This window comes from Xyrauchen texanus, chromosome 38 (genome assembly GCF_025860055.1).
Source record: "Xyrauchen texanus isolate HMW12.3.18 chromosome 38, RBS_HiC_50CHRs, whole genome shotgun sequence".
Classification (NCBI taxonomy): Eukaryota; Metazoa; Chordata; class Actinopteri; order Cypriniformes; family Catostomidae; genus Xyrauchen; species Xyrauchen texanus.
The window spans coordinates 34,834,701-34,858,847 of NC_068313.1; the positions used below are offsets into that span (position 1 = coordinate 34,834,701).

General features: G+C 40.5%; 1 protein-coding gene across 8 annotated transcripts in view; it reads left to right on the forward strand.

Moving 5' to 3' along the window:
• LOC127631644 (gastrula zinc finger protein XlCGF7.1-like) overlaps window positions 1-24,147 on the forward strand; it is a 29,802-nt gene that overhangs the window by 3,563 nt on the left and 2,092 nt on the right. Inside the window, exons 1-5 of one of the 8 annotated variants that reach the window (XR_007969005.1) lie at window positions 5,165-5,311; window positions 6,512-7,340; window positions 13,238-13,511; window positions 14,865-16,430; window positions 16,591-17,859. Coding sequence is in view for 6 of the 8 variants with exons in the window: in XM_052109921.1 (XP_051965881.1) it covers window positions 16,337-16,430; window positions 16,591-17,531 (1,035 nt within the window). In the remaining 2 variants the exon portion in view is untranslated. Of the gene's footprint in view, window positions 1-3,083; window positions 4,857-5,164; window positions 5,312-6,511; window positions 7,341-10,894; window positions 11,004-13,237; window positions 13,512-14,864; window positions 16,431-16,590; window positions 19,192-23,454; window positions 23,568-24,147 lie in introns of those variants that run through there. The other 7 variants (XM_052109917.1, XM_052109921.1, XM_052109920.1 and 4 more) reach the window with 7 other exon arrangements.

A 24,147-nucleotide genomic window follows, 5' to 3' on the forward strand; every position in this document is an offset into this window, starting at 1 on the left:
TATGGAATTTGATCATTTTCCACGGCACACCTGACAATCTTTCATGGCACACTAGTGTGCCGTGGCACAGTGGTTGGGAAACACTGCCTTAACTCAGTACTTGGTTGAACCACCTTTGGCAGAAATTACAGCCTCGAGTCTTTTTGGTATTTTCTACCATTCTTCACTGCAAATCCTCTCAAGCTCTGTCAGGTTGGATGGGGACCGTCGGTGGACAGCCACTTTCAGGTCTCTCCAGAGATGTTAGATTGGGTTCAAGTCCAGGCGCTTCCTGGGCCACTGAAGGACATTCACACAGTTGTCCCTAAGCCACTCTTGCGTTATCTTGGCTGTGTGCTTGGGGTCATCGTCCTGTTGGAAGGTGAACCTTCGGCCCAATCTGAGGTCCTTCATTGGTTGTCAATAAATTTTAGAATACAGTTCAAAGTCTTGGTGTTAAAGAGCAACATGCAGGTTGGACACCCCTATATAGCATAGTGTATGTTGATGATAAAACAACTAGATTTTCTGAACTGGAGTAATATATATTTAGCCATTAACGATATTTTGAGATAAATTGTGATAAAATAACTTCCGCGTCTATAAAGCACTAACCGGAAGTGACGATGGGTGAGGGAGTCTGGTCAAGTTCAAGCTCAGGTTACAATGAATGCGAATGAAGAAACCGAGTTCTCCGGTGTGGACGAACATGCCTATGATGGCCCACAGGCCTATAATTATGAGCAAATTAAGAGTTAAAATAATTAAAAGTAAGACTTACTCTGCTAAGTCCTCGTTTTCATTGCACAGAATGTCTGCTAACGTTAGCACTTTGTCCTCCAGTCCAGCCCGCGCCAAAATCCGGTGTACACTTTGACGGTGGACTTGATTCCATCGAGTGCACCGAGGGAACAGCATCAGTAATCAGCCTCACGTGGTCCTTACTCCGAAATCCCATCCGAGACTCCAACAAATCTCCAGGTCGATAATTCTCCGGAGTGAAATGTGCGCCACAAACGACCGAGTGTGTGGTAACAGACGCGGCAGTGAAGTCTGCTCTCTTCACCTGCACAAAACGCACTCAAGACCGAAAAGCCTTGTATTTTCTAGAAGGAAAATGATGGACACGATGTCCTGACAGGCTGGAATTCGTGCAACCAGCACAAACACAATAATTTACCATTATGGCTTCTCTAAAACTTTCTGTACTGCTCTAACTACATCAACACCCACAATGAGAGCTGACCATGAGCTCTTTTGTTTGCCTCAGCCCTACGTCATATGACGCGTTGATAGCGGAAAGGCGTATTCCAGAGCCTAGCACATTTTCATCAAAATCTCTACATCAAATGAGATTTCATTAGTAATTTCTACATATGTGTTTTTAAAAGACCTCTGCAGACAATATAAAGTATTAATTCAGTTATAAATTCAACCTGCATGTTGCTCTTTAACTTTCAGGGCTTTGCATGGACAAGCTCCCCAGTATATCTCAGACCTGTTAAAGTCTTATTTATCTACTCTGAGCCTTATGGGGCTTTTCCACTGCACGGTACGGCTCGACTCGACTCTGCTCGATTTTTGGGGGTTTTCCACTGTGGTTAGTACCTGGTAAATTTTTTAAGTACCATCTCGGGCGAGGTTCCAAGCAAGCCAAGCCGATAATAAATGTGACTTTAAAACCCAGCAGATCACCGATTGGTCAGAGAAAATCATCACTACCAGTGTCACAGCTATAAGCTAGATGGCAGGTTAGCTTTCCCTCGTGCGTCGTCTTTGAGCTAACACAGTGATATCCTCTGTCTGCACTTTGGTGTATGATTTCCCAAACTCTCCTGGGTTGTTTTAGCTGTATTTTGTCTTGCTTCCATCAGCCTCTTTTGCTGCGAAAAATAGCCACATGCCAAGAATCAAGAACACCATTCATTGCTCTTTTAGTGTGTTTTTGTGTCGCGTTTAAGATGATGTCACTGCAGTAGAGGCGGCGCGACTATGACGATCAGGCTATAATCCCACCCACGTTGAGGCGGTGGAAAAGCAATGGAAAAGCAAGCTCAGAACAGTAAAGCGAGCAGAGTCAAGTCAAACGTAACGTGCAGTGGAAAAGTGCCATTACATCATCTGGCCAGGTTTTACATTTATGCATTTAGGCAGACGCTTTTATCCAAAGCGACTTACAGAGCCCTTATTACAGGGACAATCCCCCCGGAGCAACCTGGAGTTAAGTGCCTTGCTCAAGGACACAATGGTGGTGGCCGTGGGGATCGAACCAGCAACCTTCTGATTACCAGTTATGTGCTTTAGCCCACTACGCCACCACTCATAGGGTTTTGCACACCAGATTTAAAACCCATTGGGATCGATCCTTTCAAGCTGTTGCACCTAGACTATGGAATGCAGTTCCACGGTCATTATGTTGTATTGATTCTGTTGACTCTTTTAAAAAAGCAGCTGAAGAACTTTTTTGTTCAGGCAAGCTTTTAATTAGCATGGGGTGTTAAGCTCTGTGTTTAGATTGTTTTGCATGTCTTTTCTCTCTCACAAAGGCCCTTCTCCCTCAATTGCTCAGTTTGACAGGGTGGCCGGCTCTAGGAAGTGTCCCGGTTGTTCCAAACTTCCATTTAAAAATTATGGAGGCCACTGTGCTCTTGGGAACCTTCAATGCAGCCAAACAAAAATGTGTAGCCTTTTACTGATCCGTGTCTCGACACAATCCTGTCTCTGAGCTCTGTGGGCGGTTCCTTTGATGTCATGGCATTGTTTTTGCTCTGAAATGCATTTTCAGCTGTGAGACCTTATATAGACAGGTGTGCACCTTTCCAAATCATGTCCAATCAATTGAATATGCCACAAGTGGACTTCCAATAAAAGTGTAGAAACATCTCAAAATTATCCAGAGAAACGGGATGCACCTGAGCTAAATTTCAGAGTCATGGTAAAGGGTCTGAATGCTTGTGTCAATGTGATAGTTTAGTGAAAGACTGTAGAACAATGCATCAATTATTTACCTTTTTACTGTAGAATTAACACACAAATTGATACTTGACATGTTTCACATTCTCTCCTGATTTGATTTGTAATTGTTTAATATGTTCATTTTTTAGACATGAAAGTGAAAGAGGAAAGCCAAGAACTGACTGAAGTGGAGGAGCATCAGTATCAGAAGCCGCATCATTTCATAAGTGGGGATAAATCCTTTTTTAGTTGTGCACAGACTGAAAATAATTTCTCACAAAGCAGAACTCAAACAGCAGAGGACAAACACACTTTCACCTGCTCTCAGTGTAGAAAGTGTTTCGCACGTAAACAAAATCTTAAGAACCATGCACGAACTCACACTGGAGAAAAGCTGTTTAAATGCCCTGAGTGTGGCAAGAGTTTTAAGTGGGAAAACACTTTCAGAAATCATGTACGCTCTCACTCTGGTCTAAAGCCTTTTCACTGTGATCAGTGTGGTGAAAGGTTTCTTTCTGCTTCGGTTCTAAGAAGACACCTGAATGTTCACATGAGGCCATACGTGTGTTCATGTGGAAAGAGTTTTTCATCGAATGGGATTTTGAAAGTTCACGAGAAAACGCATACCGGTGTAAAAGATCATGTGTGCTGTGAATGCGGGAAGGGCTTCTTTGCAGCCGGCCACTTGAAAACCCACCAAAGAATTCATACTGGAGAGAAACCTTACAAGTGCTCACATTGTGACAAAGGTTTTGCTCAGTCAGTACAATTGAAAAGACATGAGAGAGTTCATACTGGAGAAAAAGGGAACCAGTGCTCTTGAGTTGTGTGCAGTTTACACATTCAAAAGATATTTATTTATAGATTTATATAGTTACACTCGGGACCTTCAGGACAAAAATGTCCCCTTTGAAACCTATTAAAACGACAATATTTGATCCCAGTGCCATTAAAGCATAAAATGAATTCTATGATATTATGCTTTCGTACCGGAGTCCTGGCTTCAACATTTAAATGTTTAATATTTTCAACCAGATGGCGCCATTCTTCTCATGTTTTGCCTAAATGCAAATACAAGCTTTTCTCCTATTTTCTAGTTTCTGTATTATAGAGCACTGCAGGACAATTGAATAAATGATGGAGCTATTGTGTGTTGGTATGGATATCAGAGTGTGTTTTGTATGTGTGTAAAAAACAACAGTGGCATTATGTAAACAAACTGGCATTTAAAGGGTTTAAATCCTGAAAATGAATGAATATTTTGTAGTTATAATTAGGACTGATGTTTGTTCAAAAATGTAAGCCAGTGAAAATGGAAAATAATATTTAATATTTAATATTTTTATGGGAGTTTTTTTGACATGGTCATTTTTGTCCTGGAGTGTGAGTTTAATTTTTTTTAAATCTGACACTGCACAAAAAGTAATAATGAATCAAAATCAATGTTGCTGCTAATCATTGACATATCCCAGACTTTGATAATGATTTTTTCATTAAAAAAAACAACAGTGGCATTATCTAAACAAACTGGCATTTAAAGGGTTAACATACTGAAAACGAATGAATATTTGGTAGTTATGATAGCCGGTTGCATAAAACTGTTTTAGACTAGTCTTACTAGTTAGTCGTCTAAAATGTTGGTCTTAATTTTTTCAGTCAGTTGCATAAAAACTTAGATCAGTCTAATTTAAGACTGAAATGTAAGACAGCACACCTCAGGCTAACTTTTGTTTACTTTCCATTTTGCCATTGAAAATAACTGTCAGCTGAGCCAGTGCAGGGGCTGAAAGGGGCTTGAGTTGAGACTTGGTTGAAGACTGTGACTTCAAAAATGGTAACAAAATGTTGTTTTTAATTATTTGGGTTAAAACACTAAATGTGTTCATTAAAATACATTTTGAAGCATTGTGGTCCTGTAATAAACAAATATTCTCAGCGAATAAAACATGTATTGAGCGTCCACTGTCGGCCATTTTTTTAAGCTGTTCAGTGTCTTATTTTTCCCACAATGCAATGCAAATTAGACTGTCTTACTAAAGACAACTGTGAGCTTGTTTTTATGCAACAGGCTTTCTATGGCGTCTTAAGACTGTATCTAACAATTAGTTTGACTAGCTAAAGTTAATGGCTATGTTTATGCAACCGGCTGACTGAAAAAATTAAGACCAACATTTTAGACGACTAACTAATAAGACTAGTCTAAAACAGTTTTATGCAACCGGCCCCAGAACTGATGTTGGCTTAAACTTCCATACAGCGCCCCCTGGAGGATGACAAGCTCATTGTGTTTACGACAGTGGAGAGCGCGTTTGCAGCAGCAGTTTCAGTGAGAGCGCGAAAACAATCCGAAGAGAGGAGAGAACAAATACTACAAAAGGTAAACAAATAAACACTTAAATCTACATCTAATGGTGTATTTAGTCAGAGTGGGGCTTAAATTGATTAAACATACGTTATTAGATCCCATTCAAATATTAATTATTCACTGTTGGTTTTGGGGAATAAAATAGTTAGGCATTTATTGTCGCATTTTCCCACTGTATTAGACTTCATTTATTTTTTCGCGTTAGTGTTTTTGTTGTGTTTCCATATAAGGCGTTTAACCAAGATTTGCGTACATGTGATACTTTCACATCGCAGCTGAATGTGGTCCAAATCTGATTTTATCTCTCACATGTGAAAGAGCTGTTAATTTGATGAATATGTGAACAGCCACAAGTGCCTTTAGTGTGAACTGCCTGGTCGGATTTAATAAGATTTTTTTTAAACTCAAAATTCGTCATTTGTATGCTTGATTTGCATGATTTTAAAGTTCAGTTTATTTTTTAAGAAAAGGAAATAAAATCATAGGTTTCAGCCAGGGGTGGGGCCAGAAGGCTGGCACGAGGTGGCATCTGCCACCATAAAAATGAGCTTTGCCACCCCAAGTCAGACCCCGCTCGCGTCCTTGAGACGGTGGGCAATGGCTTAACCCGTCCGTGTCATGCATGGTCCATTACTACGTTCCGGCACCATCCTCCCTCCACCTCAGTCTGATGTCTGGCAGGACACAGCTTTCCTCCTCTGCCAACATACCCCCCAATCCCCCATCAGATGAAATGACTGGATGCCACCCCTTACTCAACTCTTGCCACCCCAGGCAAAAAATCCTGGACACGCCCCTGCTTCAACTCAGATTGCACAAGTAAGGTAGAGCGGGGCACTAACTAACACGAGGTTAGTTGTAACACATGTGCTTGGGACATGTGGACACAAATTGGGAGAAAAGGGGATAAAAAAAATATCACTTTCCTTCACTTACTGATACATTATTAAATTGGGACTTGTTCTTTCAAAATGTTCCTTCCGCATTCAAAATAAAAATAATGGCTAATAACAATTTTAAGAGCTTTATATATTTAAATGATGAACATGCCAGGATGTGTTATATGCATACGGGACAATTTAGGAGCATTGGTGTCCACATTCAGCTACGGTGTGAACATAGTTTACATGAATAAGATAACTGTTTTCTTGACCTATTTGCTTTTATATTTGTCTTGAACACATTTTTGGTTATTTACTATTTACATTTTAGGTCTGATGGAAGTGAAAGAGGAAAATCAAGAACTGAATGAAGTGGAGGTGACACAACAGCAACCTTGTTATTTCATAATTGGAGAAATAAAATCACTTAGTTGCTCGCAGACTAAAAAGAATAGAGCTCAAAGAACAGAAGACAAAAACAACTGCCTTCAGTGTGGGAAATGTTTCACACATAAAAAAAGCCTAAAGGATCACCTAAATATTCACACTGGAGAGAAACCTTACACTTGTCACCGGTGTCAGAAAACGTTCATGCGTAAATCCAGCCTTAAGAACCACATAAATGTTCACCTTGAAGAGAAACTGTTCACCTGCCCTCAGTGTGGAAAGAGTTTCACACGGAAAGACTGCTTTAGGACACACCTAAGAATTCACACTGGAGAGAAGCCTTTCTCGTGCCCTCAGTGTGGAAAAAGTTTTACACAACAAGAACATCTCAGTGGTCACATTAGAACTCACACCGGAGAGAAACCTTACACATGCCATCAGTGTGGAAAGAGTTTCACACGGAAAGACACTCTTAATAACCACATGCGAATTCACAGTAGAAAAAGAGAAAGAATGGTATAAGCATTTTGAAACGTATGAATAACATCGTGAGCACTCGCATGAGATGAGGACTCCAGCCATATCAGTAACCGCATAAAAACGGTTTTATTCTACATAGAGAGGGTCCCCTCATGGGGGCTGCCATGTTAGGATCACATGACCTGCTTCATCTCAGTGACCACCTTGTTATTGGACACTTTCACTCGTGGATTAAATTAATCATGGCTGACTGTGAATAGTAAATTTCCACAATGGCATTGTGGCCACTAGAGGTTAGTGTGAATCCAAAACAACATATTAAAAAATGATGACTTAAGGCCAAACCTCCCCGAGCCCAAATTTTCAGTGCGAATGTTCATCGAACAAGCTTTTGAATGGGAACAATGAATTATAAATGTAAACTTTTTGCTTTGTATTCAACCATATTATGTTATGAAATTTTTAAATACATTAAAATCACTCTTTCTGACATCATAAGATTTGATTCGATCAGATTCACAGAGCCCATGAAATACACTAAAGGCTAATTTATACTTACTGGGCGAACAGGCTTCGCTTAATACGCCTACAAATGATGACGAAATGCTGTGACGTTTATGTTCTGCCAATGTGTTCGCTGGTGATAGTTCTCCTGTTAACACGCATCACTGAAATTCTTGACCTGGGAGAACTCTGTTGGTCAAAGAGCATTGATGATTGGTTAAAACTAATCGTTGGTGTGGTTTGGACATGACCTTTTTATTTACAGTTGCACGTGCCAGCTGAGAAGTTGTTACTTAGGTTACTATCGTTAAAATGGATAACTTTGAAGCCTGTCTCTGAGATTGTGTGGAAGTATATTTTTTTACATTATTGGTAACACAAACTTTACAAATTCATCTTTGGGTCCTGTATTGTGGAGCAGTTCTAAGTCGTTACAGTCCAACCGTGGTATGCTCTGTGTGTGGGGCTCAGCCTGAATTGTAGCAGCATCAAGCTCTGCTCTCTCTCTCTCCCCTCTGGCGGTCTGGATTGCCCTTTAAATCCCTCTCCGCTCACACGGCAAACACAAAACAGTTGTTAGCGGAGATTTTCCACAGGTGTCAATCCTTACCGTACCCACTCTCACGGCCTCGCTCTCCACAGACGTCGCTCGGCCACGCCCTCATCACCACACTGATTTATGGTCTTATGATTCATCAGAAAGCTCCGAAATTCCTTGTTTACATCAGAAACCATTGCTCGAGGAAGGCAGCAAGTAGTGGTAATGGCAATGTTTCTGATGATGAAGTCACCCACTATAAGAGTGCTGGGCTCGGCTGTAATCTCAGCAGTGTGCCGATGCCTACTCTTCAAAATTAGCTTCTGAGTGATGTGATCTTTGTCCGATTTCATTCTGGGTATCTTCATCCGCATAGATTAGAGGTTCAAATCTATTTTTAAGATGTATCTTGGTGGAAGAATAACGGTATTGGCAAGTCGGGTCATAGCCGTATCTGGAGTGGATGATGCTAACGCTGCATTATGTGATACTCGTGACAGTCTGATGTCTTGAGCACCTTTGAGTCTAGCTCCCTGTTTATGCCATTGGTTTGTGCTCTCACTTTCACCAGTTATTTTTGGCAACTGTTCTGCTGGTTTTCCTTGGCTCCGTCGAGGAACATTAGACTCAACGGCTGTAATAATCGGGGGTCATTGTAACGCTCTACTGTGTGATCCATCATGGGTGGCAGAACTGCAAGTAACTATTGGGGCTTTTCCACTGCACGGTACAGCTCGACTTGACTCGACTCTGCTCGCTTTTTGGGGGTTTTCCACTGTGGATAGTACCTGGTACTTTTTTTAGTACCACCTCGGTCGAGGTTCCAATCGAACCGAGCCGAGCCGATACTAAATGTGACATCAAAACCCTGCAGATCACTGATTGGTCAGAGAGAATTGTCACTACCAGCGTCACTGGATTTGCAACATGGGACATCAACGCGCTAGTTTTAAAGTTAGTCACATGACTTTCGAATTGTAAAAAGAAATGGCTGTGCGGAAAACCATGCCGTGGTCAATAAACGAGGTGTAGACGTTCCTCTCGTTAGCGATGAACGAAACAACGCGATACGAAAAAGACTTTCAGGAAGCGTCTCAGCTGTTGGCTGCACACACCTACCACCGGACCTAGCAACAGTGTAGGGAAAAGTAAAACAAAAACGTAAAAGTGACTACAGAACCATCAAGGACCACAACAGCCAGAGTGGTTCAAACAGAAGAAAGTGGAAGTGGTTTGACCAAATGGACGCTATCTAGACTGGCGGGCAATGGGAGGGAGAGTGCCCTCAATTCGACCATGCCGTTGTTGGAGTCCATGATGGAGGATGGTATGTTTTGTTACATTAACTCCATATTCTGCTTGAAAGCTTCACTTTATTTAGTTGACCAGCTACTGGAAGCTTCTGAAACAACCATTTACATTTACATTTATGCATTTGGCAGACGCTTTTATCCAAAGCGACTAACAGTGCACTTATTACAGGGACAATCCCCCCGGAGCAACCTGGAGTTAAGTGCCTTGCTCAAGGACACAATGGTGGTGGCTGTGAGGTTCGAACCAGCAACCTTCTTATTAACAGCCCTGTGCTTTAGCCACTACGCCACCACCATTTCCACAACCAGGCCAATTTAACTGTTACACTTGTGTAAAATCACCATGCAACAACTGCTTTATGCAGCACAATGAGCTAGTAGCTAACAGCTAGTGGCCGTGTTATTGTATATGGTCAGTAATGTTTACGTCACGTTTAAGATGATGTCACGGCAGTAGAGGTGGCGCAACTATGACGATCAGCCTATAATCCCACCCATATTGAGGCAGCACTAAACAAGCTCAGAAAAGGAAAGCAAGCAGAGTCGAGCCGATTTGAACCGTAACGTGCCATGGAAAAGTGCCATTTGTTTCAATCACTGCAATCTTTGTAGAAGTTTGTGGCAGTTTGAGCAGCAAGTAGAGTTTGAGCCGAAGGATGGCATTTTCTTTCTTGTGTGAAGGCATCTGTGTTGACCCATTTCAGAATTGTAAACTTATGGTAGATTGCTTTGACAGAAAATCCTCTTTTTGTAGTAATATTTGAGCCCCAAAAGTCCTCTGGTTTAAGTGTGGGTGGCAAATTAGGTAATTTGAGAACTGTGCTGAATTGCTGATATGACAATAAGAGGTTAAACCGCAAAAGCAAGGTAGCAAAGCATGGAACAGTAAGCAAATGCGTCCGAACAGTAGCGAAGCAGGAAGCTTTTTGAATAAAAAACTTTTGAGTTCACTTTTACTTTGCATCACATTTGTCTCTCCTGATATGATTTGCAAAGCTTTAATATGCCAGCTTTTAGACATAGTAGAAAAAGAGTCAAAAACTGAATGAAGTGGTGGAAAAACACAAGTATCAGAAGCCTTATCATTTCTTAAGTGGCAAAAAAAAAAACAAAACAGGGAAATATATAATATCCACAAATCCAGAGTGATAGCATCTAAACCTAACTTTATTTTATTTCACTCTGAGATAAAAGATTCACTGTGTAAACTGAAAAGAAACAAAAAGCCTTTAAACCATCCCAGATATTAAATAAGATTATGAAGTCTAATGGAGATACAATATTGGGATAAGGTTTTGCTCCCTTTATTTTATTTTGTATTGATTTATTCCCCCTTTGTGCCATCACTTTATGTCCCTCGTACATATTATTTTGGAACTTGTCTGTACACATGTATCATATTGTTATGTATTGTTACATGCAAACAGTTAATAATAATAATAAAAAAAAAGAAGAAGAAGAAAAAACCTTTGGTCATACAGCGCCCCCTGGAGGATGACAAGCTAATTGTGTTTACGACAGTGGAGAGCGCGTTTGCGGCAGTAGTTTCAGTGAGAGCGCAAAAACAATCCGAAGAGAGGAGAGAACAAATACTACAAAAGGTAAACAAATAAACACTTAAACCTACATCTAATGATGAGTTTAGTCTGAATGGGGCTAGTCTGAATGGGGCTATACTGAACGGAATAGAGGTTATGTGAATGCTCCATTCAACACTTAATTATTCACTGATTTTTATGGATTTGGGGGTTCAAAATCGGTGTTTTGTATCACATTGTTAGGCTTCCATTTAATATAAAAAATTACAATTATAAAATGTAATGCCTCTGAGTAAGAGGCTGTAAGTACTGATGAATGAAACAATCTTGTGTAGTGGTTGTCTGTTTTATGTTATAAACATGACGATGGCAAAAGTAGCAGTTATAGATACTTGATGTCTGTTGCTTTCTACAATTTAATATGTTTATTTAAAAATAAAATAAAAATCATACTGTGAATACTCCCATCATCCTACAAGAGAAGAAGTGCTTCAGACTTGTTTTCACCTCATTCGTGTGCAAGTGGTAATACATCTGTAAGGTAGGGGTATGCACGGTTATTGAATGAATTATGAGTGAATTTACATATGCACAGGACATAGTTGTACATTATTGGACTATGGGAGTCCTGAAGATAGTTTAATTGTTCATGTGGAAAATGGCCTGAAAGGGATAGTTCACCCAAAAATAAAATTCTCTCATTATTTACTCTTCCTCATGCCATCCCAGATGTGTAATGCTTGCTCTCTTCTGCAGAACACAAATGAAGATTTTTAGAAGAATATTTAAGCTCTGTAGGTCCGTACATTGCAAGTGAATGGTGACCAGAAGGTTTAATCCATGTCTCCAGAAGTGTATGTGAGAAACAGATCAATTCTCCACATTCACCTTTTTTAATCCCGCACCTGTCATAGTGTGTCTGAAGACATGGATTAACCTACTGGAGTCTTCTGAATTACTTTTACGCTGACTTTATGTGCTTTTTGAGGTTCTGGCCACCATTCACTTGCATTGTATGGATCTACAGATCTGAGATATTCTTCTTAAAACCTTCATTTGTGTTCAGAAGAAGAAAGAAAGTCTTACACATCTGGGATGGCATGAAGGCATCTATTGAGGGAGTGCACACATACAACAATGTTTTGGAAGGATTTTTGTATTGTTTTGTACTTTTATTCTTATTAGAGTTTTTCTTTGTCAATAAATGATAAAGGTGTAAAGAGTATTTTTTGATTGAACTTTAGATTTTAATACCCAAAGTAAATGTTTTTGTGTGTTAAGCCCTATTTTGACACATTTGTTACCTCCAGTGACTCCAAAGTCCTTAAAACCATTTCACTCTGCAAGCTGTATGATGTTTTTATACTTTTATATTATTTTTGTTTTTGCACAAAAAATGATAAACTGCAGGATCATCACTTTTTTGGGGTATTTTAATGTGTATTTTCCCCTCTGTGTAACAAGAACAGGTTAAACATTTTACTAAAAAGTACCAAAACATTACTTAAAATCACACATCCCTCATGTTACAGATGAATTAAAATGCTGTCAGTGCAGTTTGATTGTTATTTTTACCATTACGCTTAACCTGGAAGCAGGGACGGATTACCGACCGGGCCAATGGGGCCAGTGCCCAGGAGCCCATGACCACTAGGGGGCCCTTGACTGCCTGGAGATGCCCTGGGCTTTAAGGCTGCATTGAACTAGTTTGGTGATCCCCCCACTTGAAAATCCCTTTGGGCACAAAAAACAAACCCCCGCCCCATGCTCAACAACTTTTGGGTGGAGAAGGGCCCTCAGAGATAATTTACATTTACATTTATGCATTTGGCAGACGCTTTTATCCAAAGTGACTTACAGAGTCCTTATTACAGCGACAATCCCCCCCGGAGCAACCTGGAGTTAAGTGCCTTGCTCAAGGACACAATGGTGGTGACTGTGGAGATCGAACCAGCGACCCTCTGATTACCAGTTATCTGCTTTAGTCCACTATGCCACCACCACTCCAGTGGCCCCAGGGAATTGGCCAAAACACTGAAGCCCAGCAAACATCAGCCACAGCAAATTAAAACTCAAATTGAGAAAATGTCATGGCTCCAAACAAGCATCTTAAATTCATGTAAAAATTCAATGAGATACAAATATAACATAAGAATGAGAGAAAACTGTGACAATAACATTAAGAAAAATAACACGACATATAAAATATAAAAACATGCCAAGAATTGAAAATGCTTAAATGTATTTATTTGTATAAAAAAAATATCAAATTCAGTCATTTATTTTTTATTTTGCAGATCTGGTGCTCTGGGATTCTGTACCTCACAGCGTTCACAATTCACACCTTTATTGAAGCCACTCCCTCAACAATTCACCAATAAATACTGTGAATACTCCCATCATCCTACAAGAGAAGAAGTGCTTCAGACCAGCGGGAAGATCTCCAGGTGCAGCAGCTGACATCTGTGTGATGTACTGTGGAAAAGATGGAGTTTGTTAAAGAAGAGAGAGAGGACATGAGTGATCCAGAATCATCTAGAATAAAACATGAAGATACTGAGGAACAAATAGGTTGGTGTCCATTCTTGATTCTTCATTATTGACTGCTGAGGAACATTTATGTAACAAAAGTTCAGGCAATTATTATATGTATGTGGCAGGGCTAATCGAGGCTAATCAAGGCTAATCAAGCCTCTGAGAGGGATAAAGGCCGTCTGGAGACGGCAGTGCGACCGAGAGAGAGATTTATGGACAGCTGTCCGACACCTTTGTGTGTTTGTCTTTTTGTTTAGTTCTTCATTAAACTATTATTTATATTGTCAAGCCGGTTCTCGCCACTTCCTTTCCATTAATCCCTTTACACTGGTGCCGAAATCCGGGAAGGAGGAGGGATTCTCCCTAGTAGAGTCCTCGCCACTTCCATCCACTCCAACGGAGCAGCCGCGGCCATCCGTCTGTGGACGGAGGAGCCCGGCCACCTGGAAGTGGAGGAATAGCTGCCAACCGCGAGGGGAGGATGGGCTCCCAATTAACCGCCTGGAACAGTTACGGCTGCCAGGGGCGGGGGAGACCCTACTGTCCACCAAAAACGTGGCAGGGTGTCTGCCAGGGGCCGGAAGTCTGCCTCTGATTCGTCTGGGGAGGTGCGGCTGTTGTCCGCTAGAGGGTGGAGGAGTGGCCGAGGACCAAGCTACGACGTATCAGAGAACCGGCGAGTACGTCCCCACCCTCTCTCTCTTCCACTGCCCCTCCTTGTTGGCCTTTTCCCTCTCTTTTTAAAATGTTTTGCTAATTTTTGTTTTGGCTAACATCGCCGTTACGGCGTGTAGGTGGCACATTTTTTTTGTTTCCCTCCCCTTGGTCCCTTCCTAGACTGGGATGACCTGCTGGCACACGGTGCGGAAGGCACGCCCCTCCCCAGGGAGGGGGGGGGTGTGTGCGTCATGCCGGGGGCTCCCCGGCCTACGAGAACGAATGAGGAATGTGGCAGGGCGGAGGGCGAGGGCGGGGCCGGTCGTGATTCTGCACACCCGGCCCCTAATCAGGCTAATCAAACCTCAGAGAGGGATAAAGGCCGACTGGAGACGGCAGTGCGACAGAGAGAGAGAGATTTACAGACAGCTGTCCGACACCTTTGTGTGTTTGTCTTTTTGTTTCAGTTTTATATTAAACTATTATTTATATTGTCAAGCCGGTTCTCTCCGCCTCCTTTCCATTAACCCCTTTACACTGTATTAACAATAATGTAGATACAGAGAACTGTCATAGAAAAATGCCTTTAAATTATTATAACCTTGTACCGTAGTTGTCTTCCAGATTTGATGGTACTAACATGAGAATGACACATCAGATACATCTGCATCCTGCTATTTTAAATGTGTTTCCATTGAATTGATTTGTGACTGTTTAATATGTTGATTTAAGACTCGGTGGAAGTGAAAAAGGAAATTCAAGAACTGAATGAAGTTGGGAAGAAACAGCTTCAGAAGCCTCAAACAACAGAGGACAAAAACGCTTTCACCTGCTCTCAATGTGGACAGAATTTTATAAAGAAAAGCAACCTTAAGAGACACTTAAGAATTCACACTGGAGAGAAGCCTTACACATGCACGCAGTGTGGAAACAGTTTTAGACATAAACAAACTCTGAAGATCCACACACAAACTCACACTGGAGAAAAGCCGTTTACGTGCCCCGAGTGTGGCAAGAGTTTTAAATGTGCAAATAATCTCAAAAGACATCTTCTCTCTCACTCTGGTCTGAAGCCTTTTCACTGTGAACAGTGTAGTGAAAGTTTTCCTTCTGCATCACTTCTAAAAACCCACCTGAATGTTCACGTGAGGCCATACGTGTGTTCATGTGGAAAGAGTTTTTCACGGCTGCACTGTTTGAAAGATCATCAGAAAAGACATGCTGGTGTTAAAGATCACGTGTGCTCTGAGTGTGGGAAGGGCTTCATTACAACCTACCAGTTGAAAAGCCACCAGAGAATTCATACGGGAGAGAAACCTTACAAGTGCTCACATTGTGATGAGACTTTCAGTAATCAGGGAAACCTGAAAAGACATGAGAGAGTTCATACTGGAGAGAAACCGTACCACTGCCTTCAATGTGGAAGGAGTTTTACCCAATCAAATACTCTAGTGGATCATATGAAAAATAGGTGTCCAGTGAGCAAAGGCCCTATTAAATAATAAGTGCGTTTACATGCACTTTTTCATGATGTTGATTTCTGCACTAATATAATTGTAACGAATGTTGTTGACAGTGAGATATTCAGAGTGAAAGTAAACAAGGCCAGTTATTAAAACTCTAAATGCACACAGGATGGAAGCATTCATGAGGATTTCTGTATGATAAAAACACTTATAAATGTTATCTGTGTATTCATGGCTCCGTTGCCGTGACAACAAAACCCACCCTGCCTGGTACTGGATATAACTTCAAACAGTTATGATTAGAAAGTGATTTGATCTCACTAAAATCATCTTGTAGCAGTTTATGAACTGGACTCATTTACATCCATTGTAGGTGCCTTCAAGCACAATTTTTGCATTTGCTTAAATTATTTTGCTTGTGGAAATCAACATTATGCCTCAAATCATTTTAATTCAACTTCACTTGTATGGAACCTGGAATTCCTTTAAAAATAAACAAACAACATATAAAGAAATGACTGGTAAAATGTATTTATTAGTGTAGAAATATAAATTCAGCAACTCATCTTTTAACTCTGTGTCTTTGGGCCTCCATGCTACACAGCCATGACAATTCACACCTTCACTGAAGCCACTCCCACAATAATTCACCAATAAATACTGTGAATACTCCCATCATCCTACAAGAGAAGAAGTGCGTCAGACCAGCAGGAAGAACTGCAGGTGCAACAGCTGAAGATGGTGAAGATGGAGTTTGTTAAAGAGGAGAAAGAGGACATGAGTTATCCAGAGTCATCCCAAATAAAACATGAAGACACTGAGGAACAAATAGGTTGGTGTCATATCCTTGTACCGTAGTTGTCTTCCAGATTTGATGGTATTAACATGAGAATGTCACCTCTAGCGTCCTGCTATTAAATAAGGGTTCACTTGAATATTTTCCATGCATTTTCCTTGAATTGATTTTTGACTGTTTAATATGTTGATTTTAGACCTGATGGAAGTGAAAGTGGAAAGTCTGAATGAAGTTGGGAAGAAACCGCTTCAGAAACCTCAAACAACTGAGGACGAAGACCTTTTCACCTGCTCTCAATGTGGAAAGAATTTGACATGTAAAAGCAGCCTTAAGAGACACTTAAGACTTCACACTGGAGAGAAACCTTTTCACTGTGATCAGTGTGGTGCACGTTTTTCTTTATCGTCATCTCTAATAAACCACCAAAATGTTCATGCGATAGAGAGGCCTCACTCATGTTCACTTTGTGGAAAGAGTTTTTCACGGCTGCAGAGTTTGAAAGTTCATCAGAAAAGACATGCCGGTGTTAAAGATCACGTGTGCTCCGAGTGTGGGAAGGGCTTCGTTACAGCCGGCCATTTGAAAAGGCACCTGAGAATTCATACTGGAGAGAAACCTTACAAGTGCTCACATTGTGACAAGACTTTCAGTATATCAGAACATCTGAAATCACACCAGAGAGTGCATACTGGAGAGAAACCTTTTCATTGTGATCAGTGTGGGGCACGTTTTTCTTCAGCACCAACTCTAAGAGACCACAAAAATGTTCATGCGATCAAGAGGCCTTACTCGTGTTCAATTTGCGGAAAGAGTTTTTCATGGCTGCAATATTTGAAAGTTCACCAGAAAAGACATACCGTTGTTAAAGATCACGTGTGCTCGTATTGTGGGAAGGGCTTCATTACAGCCAGCAATTTCAAAACGCACCTGAGAATTCACACTGGAGAGAAACCTTACAAGTGCTCACATTGTGACAAGACTTTCAATGCATCAGGAAACCTGAAATTGCATGAGCGACTTCATTCTGGAGTAAAACCGTACCACTGCCTTCCATGTGGAAGGAGTTTTACCCAATTAGGGACTCTAAAGGATCATTCAAAAAAGCGTTGTCCAGTGAGCAAAAGTCAGAAGGAATAATGTCTGAGGTATATGAAAAATAGGGATTATCTGATGTAAGAAGTTGGCTAAAATGACCTGTAGTGTACATTGAAATTATGATGTGAAATTCCAGTTTTACTTTCTTGATATTTCTCAAACAAGCAGCACCCTTTCTTTGGTTTAAAAACCGGTGAAGAGTTGATTATCCAACTATAATGACTTGACACGAGACAGCAGAAACAATGTATTTCCCTCATTGTTATATGAGACACCAATTGTTATATGTGATTTAACAATACATATTTTGGGGAAACTGTAACATGTCAAATATGTAACGATGGAGGTTAAGTGAACTGAATAAAGTGTGTTGATGTGTGCTGTTTTTTTACTTGCTTATTCTGAATTTTTCATTTTTCAATTTTGCCCCAAAGCTGATTTCAATCAAGGCCTGTCAATGCCAGAGGTCTTTATACATAACATTGGTCTATATCAGCAATATCATATCAAATGTATTATTTAAGTGTATTTAAAGCTACACAATGTAACTTTTGGCCCTCTAGCGGTTAAAAAATAGAACCGCATGTGTCTTGCGGAAGCACATTGTTTTGGGAATGACGTAAGTTGTGCTTTGGCTCTGTTCCTCTGTGTGGATGAATGTGGTTCACCGTACACATGGATACAGGACATCTTATCAGAGCCAATGGACAAATAAATAATGAAAGAAAGAAAAATGGATATCTGAAAACATGTCATCTGAGCAGACAAGTGCCATATCTTATGCTGTTGTTTTGACTTGTTGGAAACATTTGTCTTGAAATAAATAACGTTAGACGTTAAGAGAGATCATTTATAAATGCAATGGAAAAACTTGAGAGAAAAGCAGCTACAAACATACTGTGTTTTGGAAATCACTGTGATAAACAATATTTAGAAATAGAGATCTGAAGGACTGGTCTGAATGAAAAGATTGTCCATTAAACCCAGGGGTCAAACAGAAAGAATTAATACAGTCATTTATTTTTTATTTCAGCTGTTCTAGATAACACCAAGAGCTGTTTTTAAGTTATAACCATACCAAGATACTCTGCATTTCTAACAACAAACATTGTGTTCCATTAATCTTTCCTAATTATCATGAAAGACTTGTTTCATTTATATTAATAGCCTGACAGAAATAACAGGGCCATCACTTTTAATAGCTAGCCTGTTTTCAACTCATTCATTATGGTGATGTCTATGATCTCCTGTAAATTGCCAACATTAACCACATTTAATTGGTATCAACATACTGAAACAAACGGCAGGAGCATCTCTTTCGACAGATATTTTATTGTTTGTTTACTCCGCGCTTGTCAGGATGGACCAATCACTCTCGTTTGTGATGATCTGGATAATACTTTTTTAAATATATAATTCTGTGAATATTTTACATGGTAGATTCATATCTATATTTGAGCCAACATTATTTGGCGTTAATCTATTTAAGAAAAAGCTATTCTTTGTAATGTTCCAATAAAATAGATTCGCCGCTCAATGCGACTGCGACACATACAGGCGCGGTACGGTAGTTGTTCGCGACAGTTAAGACCTCGTTTGCTGCAGCATTATGGCAGCGTCCAGTGTGAGTTTTGAGAGCGCAAACAGCATTAAATCCAGAAAACAGTCCAGGAGGGAAGCGTTAGAACAAGTACTTAAACAGGTGAACATATAAACACTTTAAACTAATATCTAATGTTGAAAGTAGCCAGAATGAGACCTAGAGAAGTGAAAAAAGATGTCTTTATTGAACAGATGTGTGCTGTTTACAAGCATTCACATTCAATTTTATTTATTTATTTTAATTATAAGGGTTTTATTGTTTTTATAAGTTTTTTATAAGTCTGTTTTTAGTCGAGCATCATCAACGGATGGGATGCTTCTATGTATAATTTGCAGGGGCGTAGATTCCGGTGGGGTGGAGGTAACCCTGTAGCCTATATGTATTTATACCGTGTTTGTTTGATTTCAGGACTCAAGAGGAGGATTTTTAGAAGAATATCTCAGCTTTGTTAGTCCACACAATGCAAATGAATGGTGACCAGAACTTTAAAGAACTTTAAAAAAATTAATCCAGTGGATTAATTGATGTCTTCTGAAATGATCTAACTGATGCTGGTTAAGAAAATACCAAAATATAACTTTTCTGTACATCATGCCATTGCAGTCTATAGGCACGATTATGATTTCAAGCTCGATTGCACTTCCTTCTGGTTGATGCATGCGCAGAGTGCTAGATGGTGCTATAGGTAGAGTAATCGAGCTTGAAATCATGATTTGTCCTCTTTTTTTTTTTTTTCTTCTTTATATTTTCTTCATGGCCACCTTGATTTTCCTCAACTTTTGCTTTATTGTTGTTTTTCTGCTGTTTGTCATCTTGTTAGTTTTTCTTTTATCTTCCTCTTTTTTTTGTTTTGTTGTCTTCATATTCATCTTTTTCTCTGTTGTCTTCATCATCACCTTTATTTTCATCTTCTTTTTCTTTGTATTCTTCATGTTCCTTGTCTTTTACTTTGTCGTCTTTTTCTTCGTTGTCATGTTTGTTTTATTTCGTGTTCATCACCTTCTTAATTTTCCTCATATTTTTCTCCATAGTCGTTTTTTCTGATAACTACATGCTGGATGACATGTTTGTGTCAAGCGTGTCCCAGAGAGAGTGGTCAGGCTGGGATGAAGAGGGGCAGAGGAATAAAGCCATGCATGAATTTAATTGAAATTAGTCTTATCTTTCTTACATTTCTTCATTTATATCCATCTTTGATTTTTCTGTTCAGGTGACAGAAAACAAGACGCATGCTAATTGTCATGACAACGCCCAAGTGGATCTGTTGCTGCATATAGTTTAAACAGAACAAATAACTTTATTATTTTACTCAATTGCAAGCACTGCTATTTGATTCAGAAAATGCAAGTCTAGTTTGTGTGTGTGTGTGTGTGTGTTGTGGTTGTTTGTTTTTGTATATCTCATACTAAATTGTTTCCAAAATCTAACATAAAACAAAGACAATCTGAGTAAACCCAAAATTCAGTTTTTAAATGATAATGTTATGTGTTCAGCTGGACTAGACACACCCAGACCTGATTACTGCCCGCCCTGTTCCAGAATGAAAAATCCAGAAATTATGAGGAAAAAGGTGATTGATATACATCAGTCTGGGAAGTGTTAGAAAGCTATTTCAAAGGCTCTTGGACTCCAAAGGACCACAGTGAGAGCCATTATCTCCAAATGGAGAAAACTTGGCACAGTAGTGAACCTTCCCAGAAGTGGCCGACCTTCCAAAATTCCTCCAAGAGCTCAGCCTGACTCATCCAGGAAGTCACAAAAAAGCCAAGGACAACATCCAAGGAACTGCCGACCTCTCTCACATTAATAAATGTCACTGTTCATGACTCCACTATCAGAAAGACACTGGCCAAAAATGGCAAAAAACATCTTGATGATCCTGAAAGCCTTTGGGAGAATGTTCTGTGGACTGATGAGTCAAAAGCGGAACTGTTTGGAAGACAGGGGTCCCGTCACATCTGCCGTAAATCAAACACCGAATTCCACAAAAGAACATCATGTCCTATGGTCAAGCATGATGGTGTGGGGATGCTTTGCTGCTTCAGGGTGACTTGCAATAATTGAGGGAAACATTAATTCTGCTCTCTACCAGAAAATCTTAAAGGAGAACGTCCCGTCATCAGTCCATGAGTTGAAGCTCAAGCACAACTGGATCCAAAAGATCCAAAAGATAATGATCCAAAGCACAGGAGTAAGTTCAGCTCTGAATGGCACAAGAAGCTGAATTGAAGTTTTGGTGTGGCCTAGTCGAAGTCCTGACTTGAACCCGATTGAGATGCTGTGGCAGGACCTTAAATGGGCAGTTCATGCTCGAAAACCCTCTGATGTGGCTGAACTAAAGCAGGTCTGCAAAGAAGAGTGGGACAAAATTCCCCCACAGTGTTGTGAAAGACGGATCTCCAGTTATCGGAAGCGTTTGGTTGCAGTTGTTGCTGCTAAAGATGACACAACCAGCTATTAAGTTTAAAAAAAATTAATTTGACCAATTGTCACACATTATACATACATTTCTGCATATACATGGTGAAATTATTTATTTTTCACATATCCCAGCTAAGCTGGGGTCAGAGTGCAGGGTCAGCCATGATCACGGCCCCTGGAGCAGATAGGTTCAAGGGCCTTGCTCAAGGGCCCAACAGTGGTGTCTTGGTGGTGTTGGGGCTTGAACCCACGACCTTCTGATCAGTAACCCAGAGCCTTAACAGCTGAGCCACCACTGCCCCATTTTAAGGGGGTAGTTAGTTTTTCACATGGGTGATATAGGTGTTGGATTACTTTTTGTTTATAAAAAAAAATATATATATATATATATATATATTTGAAAACTGTATTTTGTGTTCACTCAGGTTGTCTTTTGTTTTATGTGATATCTCCTTTAAAGATCTAAAACCAATTAGTATGAAAAAAAAAAACCAGAAGAAATCAGGATGGGGCAAATACTATTTCACAGCACTCTATGTATCCCTGACAATCACCATATTATCAGCCAACCACAGATTAGCACACACACTAGCCACAAAATCTGGGATCGGTCAAGGTTTTTCATTTGGAGTTGTACTAGATGGAGAATAAATGTAGAATTGAGAAAATGTTCTGATGTAGATCAAACTCTCTCATCTCGTCTCCTCGCCATCTGTCAATCAAACATGCCAGTGTGAACTGACACGCCTCCCACGCAGATCACCCATTGCTACAGATACTTCGCTTCTCTGTCTGCTGTTGTACAGCTCTCACACAGTAAAACCTCTCTTGCTGTGTGTGTGTGTGTGTGTGTGTGTGTGTGTGTGTCATCCATGCAGTCTGGTCACATCTGTCGCCGTTTTCTGGATGCTACACCAGATGGATGCATTCTAGAATGGGCTTCTCTTCGAAATGTGTCTTTCGAAGGTCAAAACGAAGGTCTCTTCAGCATAATCACGGCTATATTTTGGAACAGCCTTCCTGTCAGGACTGTGCCTTTTGATGCTGTAAAATGCTCATGCTTCCTATGTAGGAAGCTCACTAGGTTTTGGAACAAAGCCTAAATCTGATCTCACACACACACACACACACACACACACTAATTTACAATTTTGGCAAATTTTTGGCTGTGCAAACACTATATATGCAAATATCTGCAGCCAAAAATCGGACTAATCTCTCCGCCAGCCTGTCCATCTCTGATGTCACATGGTTGTCGATATTAAGAGGATTTGTCCAGATGCTTGGTTTGACCATGTGTGTTTAGAAAGACAGAAAACAGGCTGCAGAACAGGCTTTAGGTTTTAGCGAGCTGTTCTCTTTATAGGGTTAGTTCAGCCAAAAATGCTGTCACCAGTTACTCACCCTCATGTTGAAAGGTGTTTGCATGCAAAGTGAAATCGGGGGAAATCACGGTAATGGACAAAAATCTACTCGTTGCAACAGTTTAATTTTTAAGAGGGGTGCCAGACAAATTTATGTCAGTCCAACAGATCGTCTGCACAAAACGACTCCGTTCATAGATGATAATTCACAGTCCAGAATAACACTTTTCCATGTGAGCTCCCATTCAATCATAGGCTGGAATCTCAGTCCCCACCCCTAAATGCAAACAAATCAACATATAAAGTCATTGCTTCATAATACCACCAAAAAGCTCACATTTACTCTTTCCCATCTATCCCTGATTCGTCACCGTCGGTCTCAGTCAAAAGTTACGTCAGGTGCACGACAGCATTAACTCTCGCCATCAGCGGGAGAATCAATCCGTCAAAGAACGGCCATAAATTCTAATCATTTTGGGTGAAGTATCCCTTTAATGCCCAAGCTGAACGCTTTTCTTATCTCAGATGTGTGTGTGTGTGTGTGTGTGTGTGTGTGGGAATGTTTTCTCTCTCGCAGGTGTTGTTGTGTCTGCCAGCGTGTCTCTGACCGAAGGTCACCGTCTGAGCGTTCCTGTCCAACATCACACAGCGGCCACAGGCCTTGACGAGGACATATGGAGCGAAATACAGGTGCCCTTATAAACACAAGCATTCAGCATGTACTCTCACGGGAACTGTCTAATATTAGCATCACTATTAATATTGCTCATTATAACACTTAAGAAGGTAAGGAGGAAGCTGGGGCCGGCTTGATAAACACACAGTCATTTAATGTCACTTTTCAGCATATAAAGAAACAAAAACACGCACTGCTTTCCAGCCAGCTGTGCCAAATGATAAAAACAGTCAAACATGCGGGCAAGCTTCGTACATCACTCTCCCGTCTGTCGCTGTCTCTTCTCCTTAAATTCTCCCGCCTCCCCTCGCTGGAACGCGAGGCCGGTGTGGCACGCAGGTGGAAGTCATTCGCCACTTATCTTCCCGGCTTCGCTCTGCCCAGACGCCGCTCGGCTTTGCCCTGCTCACCACACTCATACTTGGGGTTAGGGATTTGAACAGGAGCAGTGTTGTGGAGGCAAGTTTTGCACGAACAAGCACTCACTACTATTTTGTAACACGCATATTGTTTACGTCTTGTGGCGATAGATACAGTGAGTATTTTAATGTTTACGAATTGGCCCCGTTGACTTCCATTGTAAGTGATGGTAAA